We start from the raw sequence: 15,598 nt of genomic DNA, 5'->3' as shown, positions 1-15,598 counted from the left end.
CCCATCATTGGTGTCAGTGGGAGGAATAGTAACCCATCACTGGTGTCAGTGGGAGGAATAGTAACCCATCACTGGTGTCAGTGGGAGGAATAGTAACCCATCACTGGTGTCAGTGGGAGGAATAGTAACCCATCACTGGTGTCAGTGGGAGGAATAGTAACCCATCACTGGTGTCAGTGGGAGGAATAGTAACCCATCACTGGTGTCAGTGGGAGGAATAGTAACCCATCACTGGTGTCAGTGGGAGGAATAGTAACCCATCACTGGTGTCAGTGGGAGGAATAGTAACCCATCACTGGTGTCAGTGGGAGGAATAGTGACCCATCACTGTTGTCAGTGGGAGGAATAGTGACCCATCACTGTTGTCAGTGGGAGGAATAGTGACCCATCACTGTTGTCAGTGGGAGGAATAGTAACCCATCACTGTTGTCAGTGGGAGGAATAGTAACCCATCACTGTTGTCAGTGGGAGGAATAGTGACCCATCACTGTTGTCAGTGCGAGGAATAGTGACCCATCACTGTTGTCAGTGCGAGGAATAGTGACCCATCACTGTTGTCAGTGCGAGGAATAGTGACCCATCACTGTTGTCAGTGCGAGGAACAGTGACCCATCACTGTTGTCAGTGCGAGGAACAGTGACCCATCACTGTTGTCAGTGGGAGGAACAGTGACCCATCACTGTTGTCAGTGCGAGGAATAGTGACCCATCACTGTTGTCAGTGCGAGGAATAGTGACCCATCACTGTTGTCAGTGCGAGGAATAGTGACCCATCACTGTTGTCAGTGCGAGGAATAGTGACCCATCACTGTTGTCAGTGGGAGGAATAGTGACCCATCACTGTTGTCAGTGGGAGGAATAGTAACCCATCACTGTTGTCAGTGGGAGGAATAGTAACCCATCACTGTTGTCAGTGGGAGGAATAGTGACCCATCACTGGTGTCAGTGGGAGGAATAGTAACCCATCACTGTTGTCAGTGGGAGGAATAGTGACCCATCAGTGGTGTCAGTGGGAGGAATAGTAACCCATCACTGTTGTCAGTGGGAGGAATAGTAACCCATCACTGTTGTCAGTGGGAGGAATAGTGACCCATCACTGGTGTCAGTGGGAGGAATAGTGACCCATCACTGTTGTCAGTGGGAGGAATAGTGACCCATCAGTGGTGTTAGTAGGAGGAATGGTCAAGGCTGCTGTTAGAAAATCACAAGGCCCTGTACAGCCTACCTGACAAGGCCCTCCCATTCAAATCACTCATCCATACCTGCACACCTGTCAAATTAGGATGCCGCATCCCTATAAATTAACAGGCAGCTCCGGACGCACAAACTGCTCATTCACACTGTATAGGCCAAAGGATCCGTGCAAATGAGCCCTTCATTTTTTTGTTTCACAACGCTTTTGGAGGGGGGGGGGGGGGGTGGCTTTGATAAAATATCAGCGGTCTAAACAGACCCCCGATGTCTCACTTTTGAGACAGAGAAAGGGACTGAAGACATGCATTCCTCAATCCCTTTCTCTGTAACCTTAGCTGCACTGGACAGTGAATGAACAGAAAGTGCTCTGTACAGAGGCTACTGTTTATTCACAAACTGAAGCATAGTAAACACAGGTAACTATGCTTTACTTATGAATGAAGTGATCAGTACCAAAGAAAAAGACAATTTTGCTGTCTGTGTCCCCACTGGGAAGATTTACGGTCACTTCCTGTACCAGTAACAGCATTGCTACCTGAACAGGAAGTAAGAGTAAATGTTCAACAGAGACAAAGACAGTAATAAAAATAAACTGACAAAGTTTCTCACCTTTCACCGGAATGTATGTGGAAACAGGAAACTCTTGAAATGATAACATACAAGACAGAAGGAGATGAAGAAACCGTTTCATCCATGCAGCTAATGGAAGGCAGTCTACATTGAAAAACACGTACCACGTAATTCTGTGAAAACAGCCCCAAAGCATAATGTTTCCACCTCTGTGCTTGACTGTAGGGATGGTGGTCTAAGGGTCATAGTCCCTACAGTCAAGCACGGAGGTGGAAACATGATGCTTTGGGGCTGTTTCTCTGCTAAAGGTACAGGTACAAGCCGACTTTGCTGCATTGAGGGGCCAATGGACGGGGCCATGTATTGTAAAGTTTTGGAGGAGAACCTTCTTCCCTCAGCCAGAACACTAAAGATGGGTCATGGATGGGTCTTCCAGCATGACAATTACCCAAAACATACTGCCAAGGCAACAAAGGAGTGGTCACATTAAGGTCATGGAGTGGCCTACCCAGTGTTGTGAGTGCCAAAGGGAAACTGCGCCTCCGTCGCAGCTGCATCCTATATCTTCAAGGTCTCATGCACAGATACAATCAGTGCGTCCACCAGGGACTTTTCATGCACGGTCGCAGATGTGGAGGAATCATCCTCACTATCTGAGGATTCCGTGGGTGTGGTTGCAGACCCAGCAGGGTGACCCACGTCCGCGGCGGCCGAATCAGATTCAGGATCAGGTGAGGCCTGGGAAGGTGGGGGGCGTATTTTACTAGCCCGTCACCCGAAAACCACCTCTACCCGAGACACAAAAGACTCCAGGACCGCCGGTGTATGGATGGATGGTTGGGACCCGGAGGGCCCCACAGTCTCAGAGAGGGGATCAGGTGGGAAAATGTGTTTCGAAGGCAGTCACCGGGGGGGGGGGGAAACGCCACAAAAAAAAGTGTAAAACACTGCAGAAGGACAACCCCCAACGCGCTGGCAGAACCACCCAGTCGCCAGGCACAAAGCACCAAGCGATCCTCAGCAGAGAGGGGGAGGACCCCACCAGACTCACCACCCACAGAAACAAACACCTGCAGCCACCAGGATAATCTGCACTACACGTGTGGCGACCAGGAAGTAAAATTATCTAGGAATCAGAAACAGGGGATGAGGAGGGGCTTCCATCACTGAAGTCGCTACCCACAGGGCTCCACTGTCATGGCTGCCGCTAATTTCAATGGCAAACCACAGTAAAATGGCCAACGGACTACACAAACATGGCCGCCGTGTATAGAACACACAGGCTACAACAAAATGCGGCCCCAATAGGCATACAGGGACCCAAGATTGGGAGACCAAGCCTCAATGACAGATCCAGGCAGGTCGGGGGGGCAACCTCCCCCTGCACAGTCGATCTTCCAGTCGCCGGCGGGCCGGGCCCCCCCTCCCCCCACCTGGCTCCCATCGACAGTCAGCGCCCTGCCCCACCCCTGGAAAGTGGCCAGACCACCCAAACAGCCTCAGCGTTAAGTGGAAGGGGGGCAAAATGAGGGACTCGTTAAGGGGGGTGCCTGCGGAAAGGAGGGGAGCACGGGGGTTCGACCGTCCCAGGGAGGGGCCCGCGTCCACCCCAAAACCCTACAGGGGGAGAGGGGGGGACAGTTAGTCACCATACTAGGAACCAGGCAGGAACCGCTTCAGACAGAACCCCTCTCCCTCAAAATGGAGGGGCTGTCTTCCAGGAGGAATGCTGCGACTCGGGCTGAGACCCCGGTCATATGTGACCTCGCGAGGCATTTAACTCGCAGGTCAGCCCCCGTCCAGTGGGGCTATGTTGCAGCCACCCTAGCACGGAGCTGAGGTCTGCGCACGCTCACTGGCCAGATGGGGATGACCACTGAATCTAGTTATCCAGCCCGTCGCCCAGTCCGGCAGTCAATAATTTTTCTATCGAAAAAATTTTGCCAGGGCCAAAGATCCCAGCAAGGAAATAGGTCCTTACTCCTAAATAGGCAGAAAAAAAACTGAGTAACTAAAGGAGAGAGAGGGAGCATACCCCCTGGGACTGCCCATAGGCGTAGCCAGATTATTTTTCTGCCTAGTGTCCTACTCCTATAGGGAGCAGTATAACCCAATGGTCATGAAGATCGGGGACTTTATCAGTCAATAAATGAAAGAGAAAACAAATATCTTCATAAATGTAGGCCAAAATGTATTCAGCTTCATCTTTGGTAAAAAAAAAAAAAATCCAGATAAGTGTATATTGATTGGTTTGTGTGAAAGTTATAGCGTCTACAAACTATGGGATATACACTGGAATTTGTTTTTTTTATACTAGTAATAGCGGTGCTCAGCCACTTATAGTGGGACTGTGATAGTGCGGCAGATAATCGACACTGACATTGGATGGGAAGCGACTGAAACCATCAGTGACACTAATACAGTGATCAGTGCGAATACTATACACTGTCACTGTACTAGTGACACTGACTGGGAAGGGGTTAACATCTAGAGGCGATCAAAGAGTTACCTTTGAGAGAGAAAACAGCCACAATGCTTCTCCTGTACAGGGCTCTTTGTTGTTAGTAAACACAGGGCTCTGTACTGTGATTTGCTAAGCCAATCAGCAGGTCCCAGTTATAAATCATTGGTTGGGACCTGCTGACCAACTTGTGCTGTACCAAATCACTGCCCAGATGGGGCGGCAGGTGAGTGCTCGCACTGCTCAATACTCCTCCGATCCTGAGAACTCCCCCCCCCCCCCCCAAAGTCCACTGGGAAACCAACACTTCCACAAGCATTGATCTTCTAGGTCCTCCAGAGCTATCACTGGTTCCTCCTGCTTTTTGCCCCATCCTTACAGGACTCCCTGGCTGGCGGCATAAACCACTATGCCCATTGGGGGACACATTCTCCGATACACCTAGAAGTGCTGGACAGCAGTGATGTCACATCGCTGCTTGTTTTTTTTATTTGCTTTTAAAAAAGCTTCATTGCAACTTGATCATCTTTATAAAAGCCAGTTTCAGCAAAATACTCTCTGCCAGATGTTGCTCCTTCTCCCTCAACGCGTTTCACCCCAATAGGGCTTAGTCATAAAGGAATAATTAAGCCCCTGTTGGAATAAAAAGAACAAAAACAAGAAGAGCTTTAGCTTCTTCTGTTTGGTACTGGAATGTTGGGGAGTACGGGACCCTAATGAATCTGGCTCCTGCGACCAAAAAGCGTGCCACAAAACCGCCTGGAGTGGTAAGCTTTTTTTTACACATACAGCTCTGCAAGAGAGAGAAGGCTGGACTTGCCATCCATTGAACATCAAGTGACAAAGTCTCTTTAAAGCAGCTAGACTCACCTTCACAAGGTTCAAATGCTGCTCCTTCCCACGACGCAGCCACCACACCATGCCCAGTGATGTAGCCACCACACCATGCCCAGTGATGTAGCCACCACACCATGCCCAGTGATGTAGCCACCACACCATGCCCAGTGATGTAGTGCACAGGGAGCAGTGACATCACCCCCTTCGTCATGCGACAGCCTTCAGGCCTAGTGATTGGCTGCTAGGCTAGAGTACTACATCATGGGAGGAAGTCATATGCTGGCCCATATCTGGGATTTTTCAGAGAGTGATTGAAGAAGGATCTGCGAGGGAGCACTGTGTAAGTAAATCTAACTGGGTCGGAAGAACCCTCCAACTTTGCCCTAGATAGGAAAAGAGACAGGATCTCTTTAAAGTGCACTTTTTGCACCATGTTACATTGTACACCTGAATTTAGGGGGTAACATGGTGAAAACGGGACCCATTCATCACCAAACTATCTCCTCTTGTGACAGCATGTGGGGGTTCTACCTCAAGTAGTGAAGGCCATACTATGGCGACACTACTTGAGTCACCTGCATTATAGTATGATACTTTATTTTACTGGTTACAGCTATTGGTAATACACTCCTGAGGAAGTAAATGTTGTTCATGAAACACGTTGAGAGGTAACAACTTTGGGGGTAAAGAACTCCGGAATCATCAAAAATAATAATATGTAAAATATTGGTAATATGGAAGTGGAGTATTATGAAAAAATTGTATATTTATGAATGTTAACTAGAATTACCAGAATTGTGTTTTTATCAATGGTGTCAGTGGGAGGAATAGTGTACTATTATTGGTGTCAGTGAGAGGAACAGTGCCCCATCAATGGTGTCAGTGGGAGGAATAGTGTACTATTATTGGTGTCAGTGAGAGGAACAGTGCCCCATCAATGGTGTCAGTGGGAGGAATAGTGTACTATTATTGGTGTCAGTGAGAGGAACAGTGCCCCATCAATGGTGTCAGTGGGAGGAATAGTGTACTATTATTGGTGTCAGTGAGAGGAACAGTGCCCCATCAATGGTGTCAGTGGGAGGAATAGTGTACTATTATTGGTGTCAGTGAGAGGAACAGTGCCCCATCAATGGTGTCAGTGGGAGGAATAGTGTACTATTATTGGTGTCAGTGAGAGGAACAGTACCCCATCAATGGTGTCAAGGGGAGGAAGTGTCCTATCAAAAGTGTCAGTGGACGGGACAGTGCCCTAGTGCTGGTACCAGTGGGAAGAATAGTGTCCTATTGTTGACATCCGTGGGAGGAATAGGGCCCTATCATTGGTGCCAGTGGGAGGAATAGGGCCCTATCATTGGTGCCAGTGGGAGGAATAGGGCCCTATCATTGGTGCCAGTGGGAGGAATAGGGCCCTATCATTGGTGCCAGTGGGAGGAATAGGGCCCCATCATTGGTGCCAGTGGGAGGAATAGGGCCCCATCATTGGTGCCAGTGGGAGGAATAGGGCCCCATCATTGGTGCCAGTGGGAGGAATAGGGCCCCATCATTGGTGCCAGTGGGAGGAATAGGGCCCCATCATTGGTGCCAGTGGGAGGAATAGGGCCCGATCACTGGAGTCAGTGGGAGGAATAGTGTCCTATTGTTGGTGTAAGTGGGAGGAACAGGGCCCTATCATTGGTGTCAGTGAGAAGAATAGTGCGCTATTGTTTGCATCAGTCAGTCCTCCCACTGACACCAACAACAGGGCACTATTCCTCCCACAGACACCAACAACAGGGCACTATTCCTCCCACAGACACCAACAATAGGACACTATTCCTCCCACTGACACCAATGATAGGGCCCCATTCAATTTTAGAGCAGGCCCCCCTTCAGATTCAGAGTCCTCCCCTTTTACATCAGAGCTCCCCTCTTTCAGATCAGAAGTCCTTCTGTTCACATCAGAAGCCCCCCTCGCTTCATATTAGAGCCCCACCCCCCCCCCCTTTCTTCACATTTTAGCTTCCCTTCCATTGGATTTCCATTTTCCTATCAGAATGCCCTTTTTAAATCAGAAGTTTTTCCTCACATCTGAGCATCCTTTCACATCGGAAGCCCCTGTTGTTTAGATCAGAGTTCCTCCTTTCACATCAGAGATCCTCCTGTTCACATCAGAAGCCCCGTCTCCCCTCACAATAGAGCCCCCCCCCTTCACATCAGAGTCTCCCTTCACATTAGAGCCCCCCTTCACATAAGAGTCTCCATTTCACATTAGAAGTCACTAACATCAGAGTTGCTGAAGGCCGGGTACAATCTAGTAGCAGGCTGTAAGTGGCCCTTGGGCCGTAGTTTGGAGACCCCTGGTTTAAAAGAACGAATGTATGCGACTACAAAAGTTCTCATTTGGATAAAACTTCTTCTAGCACAGACCCATTGGAAGAAGTACGATTCTCCCAACCGAGATTCTCATTAATTGTTAGAGTTTCACTTAGACGAGAAAAATGTTTCGTCCTTCACCTTTGATCAATCGAAAACGATCGCCAATTTGTCCTCATTAATTAATTGATAATCAAATGAAAGTTTAAAAAAATACATTTTTAAACCAAATTCTAACCATGTATGGCCAGCTTTAGTAGCAAGAGATAGAATCCCCGGTGGAGCCAGCCTTATACTTCTGTACAGAGATCATAGGATCTGGATATGTAGATGTATTGATGTGTGTTGTGCTGCATGACTAAGCTTTGTGTTCAGTTCTATAGACATTGCATGGATTTTATTCAACCTTTCTGCAGATTTGTGCCTTTCTCTGTTCTATAGGGATTGCTGTGTGTTGCACCTTGTCCTTGTACACTGATTTCTGAACTGGAAGGCCATACTTTATTATCCTGAGCAAAGGTAAAGTTATATTAGAAAAGGCAGCAGCATCTGCATCCCTTTAGAGGAGGACTAGCCTTGGAGAGGATCTCAGCAAGAACGGGATGCCTGAACCTTGATTTGTATCTGTGCATAACCATAGAGAATAGAGGTAACCCCCAGAGCTAACAGGTTTGTAGATACCAATAGGACACTATTCCTCCCACTGACACCAATGATGGGACACTGATACAGGGCTCCATCATTGGCGTCAGTGGGAGGAATAGTGCCCCATCATTGGCGGCAGTGGGAGGAATAGTGCCCCATCATTGGCGGCAGTGGGAGGAATAGTGCCCCATCATTGGCGGCAGTGGGAGGAATAGTGCCCCATCATTGGCAGTAGTGGGAGGAATAGTGCCCCATCATTGGTGGCAGTGGGAGGAATAGTGCCCCATCATTGGTGGCAGTGGGAGGAATAGTGCCCCATCATTGGCGGCAGTGGGAGGAATAGTGCCCCATCATTGGCGGCAGTGGGAGGAATAGTGCCCCATCATTGGCAGTAGTGGGAGGAATAGTGCCCCATCATTGGTGGCAGTGGGAGGAATAGTGCCCCATCATTGGTGGCAGTGGGAGGAATAGTGCCCCATCATTGGTGGCAGTGGGAGGAATAGTGCCCCATCATTGGTGTCAGTAGGAGGAATAGTGCCCCATCATTGGCGTCAGTGGGAGGAATAGTGCCCCATCATTGGCGGCAGTGGGAGGAATAGTGCCCCATCATTGGCGGCAGTGGGAGGAATAGTGCCCCATCATTGGCGGCAGTGGGAGGAATAGTGCCCCATCATTGGCGGCAGTGGGAGGAATAGTGCCCCATCATTGGCGGCAGTGGGAGGAATAGTGCCCCATCATTGGTGGCAGTGGGAGGAATAGTGCCCCATCATTGGTGGCAGTGGGAGGAATAGTGCCCCATCATTGGTGTGAGTGGGAGGAATAGTGCCCCATCATTGGTGACAGTGGGAGGAATAGTGCCCTATCATTGGTGTCACTGAGAGGGCCGACACCCGGCTCAGCCTGAGCCTCAGGTGGCCACTCCTGCTCCCGCCCCCTCCACAGCCCAGCGCTTCAGTGAGCGTGGGGGGGGGGGAGGGGCAGAGCAGAAAGCGGTGACTGACAGTCACCAGCTCTCTGCTCAGGAAATCTGAGAACTGAGTGTTTGATCACTCGGTTCTAAGTCTTAGAGCCGGCGGGGGATAGATGCAGCATCAGACCAATGCTGCATCTATCTAGGCAAGTATAAATGTGCACCATGAAAGGTGTACTCTGATGTGAAGGGAGAGGGGCTCTCATCTGAAAGGGACTTCTGATGTGAACCGTGGACGTTCTCATGTGAACTGTGGACCTTCTCATGTGAAAGGGGGACATTCTAATGTGAAAGGGGGACATTCTAATGTGAAAGGGGGACATTCTAATGTGAAAGGGGGACATTCTAATGTGAAAGGGGGACATTCTAATGTGGACATTCTAATGTGAACCTTCTCATGTGAAAGGGGGGCATTCTAATGTGAAAGGGGGACATTCTAATGTGAACCTTCTCATGTGAAAGGGGGGCATTCTAATGTGAAAGGGGGGCATTCTAATGTGAAAGGGGGGCATTCTAATGTGAAAGAGGGGCATTCTAATGTGAAAGAGGGGCATTCTAATGTGAAAGGGGGACATTCTAATGTGAAAGGGGGGACTCCTGGAGTGAAAGCGGACAATATACAATGTGGCTCTCTTACCAAAAAGATTGGAGACCCTGTTTTAAATGATTACCTATGGTAGAGGAATTTAGGAAAGAACAATACATACAAAGATTTCTGTATATTGTATGCAAAATCAGATTTATAAGTAGATCATAGTAAATAGATATACACATTACATACAGTATAGTATAACCATATACTATATGGATAACATATAATATACTCCTAATCAATGCAATATACTTATAAATTTAAATAAATCTTCCAATATTAATTCCTTGATTTCATAAGCAATAAAAGAAAGCTGTTTTACATTCTGGGAATCTATTGAAGTAGCAGGTCTGGGCGACATTTCAAATTTCGAAGGGCCTTTGGATGAGATTTGTGGATCAAATGTCCCGATTAATGATTTGTCAAATTTAGATGAACATTCAAACTGAAAATCAATGTATGGCCAGCTTAAGAGATCTGTCACCTGAATAGGTGCAGTGATGGGGAACCTCGGCACCCCAGATGTTTTGAAACTACATTTGCCATGATGCCCAACTACACAGCAGGGTCCATGAGCATCATTGGAATTGTAGTTCCAAAACATCTGGGGTGCCGAGGTTCACCATCACTGGCTGCTAGGGCTACACTGGAGAACACATATCTCCCTATGGAACAGACTACACAAGTAGTATGTCATTACGATCAATCCCTACATGTCCCTTCTATACACTGCAGCAGCTGGATGGTGAAGATGAAGGCCGGATATATCAGATGACCACTAGGAAAAAGTCATGACATGAGAATACATAGAGCTCACCATTGAATAGACCAGCGATCAATCACCTCCTGGTGACTGCGGGTAGAAGAAAGGTAGATGAAGAGTGTGATCTGCCCACCTGGATATCGGGTTGTACTGCAGACGATTGTATGAGAGACGCCAGGAACACACAATGGTCTAATCTGACAACAAGTCACACTTCCTGTTTTCCTCGCACCTGCCTGTCCTTCCTCACCCTGTGTGACAACCAAACAGGTCAGACTAGTGTGACTCCACCAGCCATACCCGGCACAGGCTTACTTCTCCAACCTGGAAACAAGGACAGACCGGTTCTCCTGTACAATGAGTGTAGAGGAGGTGACACTATCATTCAAGTCTGTCACTAGTAAGCAGCAGCAATTTTCATTTTAAAGGGTCAGTCCACCCAAATGTGGGGTCCCAGGTCTACACCTATTATGAGGGGCCCCCACCATCCCCACTGAAGTTCATACTATGGTAAATACAACAAGTGGAGCTGGAACACCTGAGGGGTGAAGGTGGACAGGGTCAGAATTGTGGCAGACAGACCCCACTGTTGGGTGTATATAAAACATATCCTGAGCCAAAAGCAGACACCTCCTCCTAGGACTACAATACGTCTTCTGGCTGGATGGATGAATTAAGCCCCCAATACACTGAATGTACACCTCAGCACACAAGGGACAACTCGCCTGCACACATTTTCATCAGAGTATTCACATTATGTGTCGGGTGTAATAAGGTGCAGGGGTACATTTGGGTACTGTACACCAGAAAAGTGGCCTGTTCCTTTAATGGGCATTTTGGTGCAGTGGTGAGGAGTAGAGAAGTGTGAAGAACTGACCATATGTGTAATGGTGAAGAGTAGAGGAGTGCACATTGGTGTAATGGTGAAGAGTAGAGGAGTGCACATTGGTGCAGTGGTGAAGAGTAGAGGAGTACACATTGGTGTAATGGTGAAGAGTAGAGGAGTACACATTGGTGTAGTGGTGAAGAGTAGAGGAGTACACATTGGTGTAATGGTGAAGAGTAGAGGAGTACACATTGGTGTAGTGGTGAAGAGTAGAGGAGTACACATTGGTGTAGTGGTGAAGAGTAGAGGAGTGCACATTGGTGTAGTGGTGAAGAGTAGAGGAGTGCACATTGGTGTAGTGGTGAAGAGTAGAGGAGTGCACATTGGTGTAGTGGTGAAGAGTAGAGGAGCGCACATTGGTGTAGTGGTGAAGAGTAGAGGAGTGCACATTGGTGTAATTGTGAAGAGTAGAGGAGCGCACATTGGTGTAATGGTGAAGAGTAGAGGAGTGCACATTGGTGTAATTGTGAAGAGTAGAGGAGTGCACATTTGTGTAATGGTGAAGAGTAGAGGAGTGCACATTGGTGTAATGGTGAAGAGTAGAGGAGTGCACATTGGTGTAGTGGTGAAGAGTAGAGGAGTGCACATTGGTGTAATGGTGAAGAGTAGAGGAGTGCACATTGGTGTAATGGTGAAGAGTAGAGGAGTGCACATTGGTGTAATGGTGAAGAGTAGAGGAGTGCACATTGGTGTAATGGTGAAGAGTAGAGGAGTGCACATTGGTGTAATGGTGAAGAGTAGAGGAGTGCACATTTGTGTAATGGTGAAGAGTAGAGGAGTGCACATTGGTGTAATGGTGAAGAGTAGAGGAGTGCACATTGGTGTAGTGGTGAAGAGTAGAGGAGTGCACATTGGTGTAATGGTGAAGAGTAGAGGAGTACACATTGGTGTAATGGTGAAGAGTAGAGGAGTGCACATTGGTGTAATGGTGAAGAGTAGAGGAGTACACATTGGTGTAATGGTGAAGAGTAGAGGAGTGCACATTTGTGTAATGGTGAATAGTAGAGGAGTGCACATTGGTGTAATGGTGAAGAGTAGAGGAGTGCACATTGGTGTAATTGTGAAGAGTAGAGGAGTGCACATTTGTGTAATGGTGAAGAGTAGAGGAGTGCACATTGGTGTAATGGTGAAGAGTAGAGGAGTGCACATTGGTGTAGTGGTGAAGAGTAGAGGAGTGCACATTGGTGTAATGGTGAAGAGTAGAGGAGTACACATTGGTGTAATGGTGAAGAGTAGAGGAGTGCACATTGGTGTAATGGTGAAGAGTAGAGGAGCGCACATTGGTGTAATGGTGAAGAGTAGAGGAGCGCACATTGGTGCAGTGGTGAAGAGTAGAGGAGTACACATTGGTGTAATGGTGAAGAGTAGAGGAGCGCACATTGGTGTAATGGTGAAGAGTAGAGCAGCGCACATTGGTGCAGTGGTGAAGAGTAGAGGAGTGCACATTGGTGTAATGGTGAAGAGTAGAGGAGTGCACATTGGTGCAGTGGTGAAGAGTAGAGGAGTGCACATTGGTGCAGTGGTGAAGAGTAGAGGAGTGCACATTGGTGTAATGGTGAAGAGTAGAGGAGTGCACATTGGTGTAATGGTGAAGAGTAGAGGAGCGCACATTGGTGCAGTGGTGAAGAGTAGAGGAGTGCACATTGGTGTAATGGTGAAGAGTAGAGGAGTGCACATTGGTGTAATGGTGAAGAGTAGAGGAGCGCACATTGGTGCAGTGGTGAAGAGTAGAGGAGTGCACATTGGTGTAATGGTGAAGAGTAGAGGAGTGCACATTGGTGCAGTGGTGAAGAGTAGAGGAGTGCACATTGGTGCAGTGGTGAAGAGTAGAGGAGTGCAGCTCTTCTCCATGGAGTGCAGCACACCGGTCAGTCCTAGCTTCTTGCACCACGGGAGGTGATGTTTGCAGAGCTCTGTGTGCGGTCTCTGTCACTGAACAGTCAGGACTTCTGATCCCTCCTGTATGGAATTGTATTGTACTGTCTGCCTTCGTGTTGTAAATCGCTGTGCAAACTGTTGGTGCTACACAACATGGTCAGCAACATGTCTGTGCTGTTATCCTGTGGGTGCTACAGGACAGCTGGGAGACACAAGACTCTCTGCCTCTCATAGCCTACAGGTGAGGAAGGGGGGGGGGGTCCTGGTCACTTTCTGGGATGGTCTTCTACAGTCACTATGGGGTATGTGTTGGGGGCCAATCAGAATGCAGCACACGTGTATAGAAACGCACAGCAGTGCATGTCAGTGCAGACAACCGGCTACATACCGGGCTGAGATAGCGATCTGTGGCCTGCGGGGGCAGGGTGAAGCCAGCTGCCCATACACTTGTAGATTTGTGAGGAAACGTTCGTACATTCTCACCACATCAGATAACGTGAAGAAAGTCGGTAGAAAGTAGTTCCAATTTTATTACTTCTACCTTGTTATTTTGGAATGATGGACTTTTCCATATGAAGACCACTGCTGGGCCTTTTACATTTGAAGTTGGGGGGTGGTAAATAAACAGAGCCCGTGTGTACTATACAGCACAGCAGCAATAAAGTTGCAGCAACTGAGGCCGGCCAGGAGCGGCTCATGTGTGGGGGGGGGGGGGGGGGGATATGGTGAGAGCAGACAGTGGAGCCACCCATGTGAAGGGGAACTTAGCCACGCCCCTTTAACTGGGTCCTAAGGGGCGGGGCAGGATGTACTTCCTGAACATGTGATCACTGTGATTGGCTGTCACATGATCAGGAGGCGCTATTACCAGGGTGCAGGAGTTGTCTATGACAGCTTGGTCACAGTGCCTGGAGCGTGCAGCAGGGGGCGCTCTCAGCTGTCATGGATGCAAACACAGGCTAATATAGACGCAGCTCTTCCTCCTCATAGGGAATAGCAGGTCTAAAGCTGGCCATACACCATGCAATCTGATTGCTTCACCAAGATGATGTAATATGAGGGCAGCCCTGGACTATGCAATCTATTGGTATCCAATCAGGGAGCTCCTTTGGTAGATCCAAGGATGGCCATACACAGTACAATCTGATTGTGCAATCATCCACCCAAACCCAGGAAGGCAGGCCCCTATATTACATGGATGATGGTGGATCTATGGGGGACCGTACAATCAGATTGTATAGTGTATGGTCTGCACTGACTAATACTATGTAGTAGAAGGGCCCACCTGATTGGATACAGACTGATTGGGAAGATTAGGTGGCTCCTCATATTACATTGGTTTGGTAAAACGAAAGGAGATTGTATGGTAACCCTAAAGGTGTCCATACACTGTACAATCAGATTGGACTATCTCCTTAAAAGGAGTACAGCCCATTTTATTTGCATCCAATCAGGCAGGCCTATACATGAAATAGTAGATCTAATAAACTAGATTTTTCAATCAGATTGTATGGTGTATGTCCAGACTAAAGGAGACTGTACAGATTGTATCGCTATAAGACTGACCACACACGATACAATATGATTGTACAATATCTCTGTACTGTGTCTGCCCCATAGGATATCACAGCAGTATCGCATCGTCCTCCTATATGATGGAGATTGTACAGTGTATGGTCATCTATGATCATCGTCCGATCCGCGGACTCCCATTGCATATACACTGAGATCTGAGAAACCACATTGGGTGACCCCAGTACGGAAGTTACATTGTATGGGTACAAGTTACCTATCCCCCTCCCCCGCACACCCGGGATCGGTACTCACCCACAGCGGGAACTCCGGTCACTTCTCTCCCCCCGACTCCTCACTGGGCGGGCACTCCGCCACTGGGCGGGCTTAGCTGTCACACGCCGCGGCTGATTGGCTGCAGTCATCAGGCTCCCCGGTGTCATAGAAGGCGAGCCGTGTGTTTTGAACATGTGATGGCCTGGCTGACGTCACGGCCGCTGTCAGTGCGCAGACTTGTGCTAGTTATTTCCTGATTGAGGCAGTGTGGTGTCATGGTGACCCCGGGGGCCGCATCCCAGTATACATAGATCCCAGTATTTACAGATCCCAGTATATACAGATCCCAGTATACATAGATCCCAGTATTTACAGATCCCAGTATATACAGATCCCAGTATACACAGATCCCAGTATACACAGATCCCAGTATACACAGATCCCAGTATATACAGATCCCAGTATACATAGATCCCAGTATATACAGATCCCAGTATACATAGATCCCAGTATACATAGATCCCAGTATACACAGATCCCAGTATATACAGATCCCAGTATACATAGATCCCAGTATTTACAGATCCCAGTATATACAGATCCCAGTATACATAGATCCCAGTATATACAGATCCCAGTATACATAGATCCCAGTATATACAG

At 48.1% G+C, this 15,598-nt stretch overlaps 1 protein-coding gene across 2 annotated transcripts in view; it reads right to left on the bottom strand.

Moving 5' to 3' along the window:
* ENPP4 (ectonucleotide pyrophosphatase/phosphodiesterase 4) overlaps nt 1–15,118 on the bottom strand; it is a 39,105-nt gene extending 23,987 nt beyond the window's left edge. Inside the window, exon 1 of one of the 2 annotated variants that reach the window (XM_082251681.1) lies at nt 14,975–15,118. Coding sequence is in view for 1 of the 2 variants with exons in the window: in XM_082251680.1 (XP_082107806.1) it covers nt 10,438–10,440 (3 nt within the window). In the remaining variant the exon portion in view is untranslated. Of the gene's footprint in view, nt 1–10,437; nt 10,568–14,974 lie in introns of those variants that run through there. The other variant, XM_082251680.1, reaches the window with a different exon arrangement.
* Between the last annotated feature and the right edge of the window lie 480 nt (nt 15,119–15,598).

Source organism: Pelophylax lessonae (assembly GCF_965119305.1).
Source record: "Pelophylax lessonae genome assembly, chromosome: 3".
NCBI classification, from domain to species: domain Eukaryota; kingdom Metazoa; phylum Chordata; class Amphibia; order Anura; family Ranidae; genus Pelophylax; species Pelophylax lessonae.
This window is presented reverse-complemented; position numbering and strand designations above follow the sequence as displayed.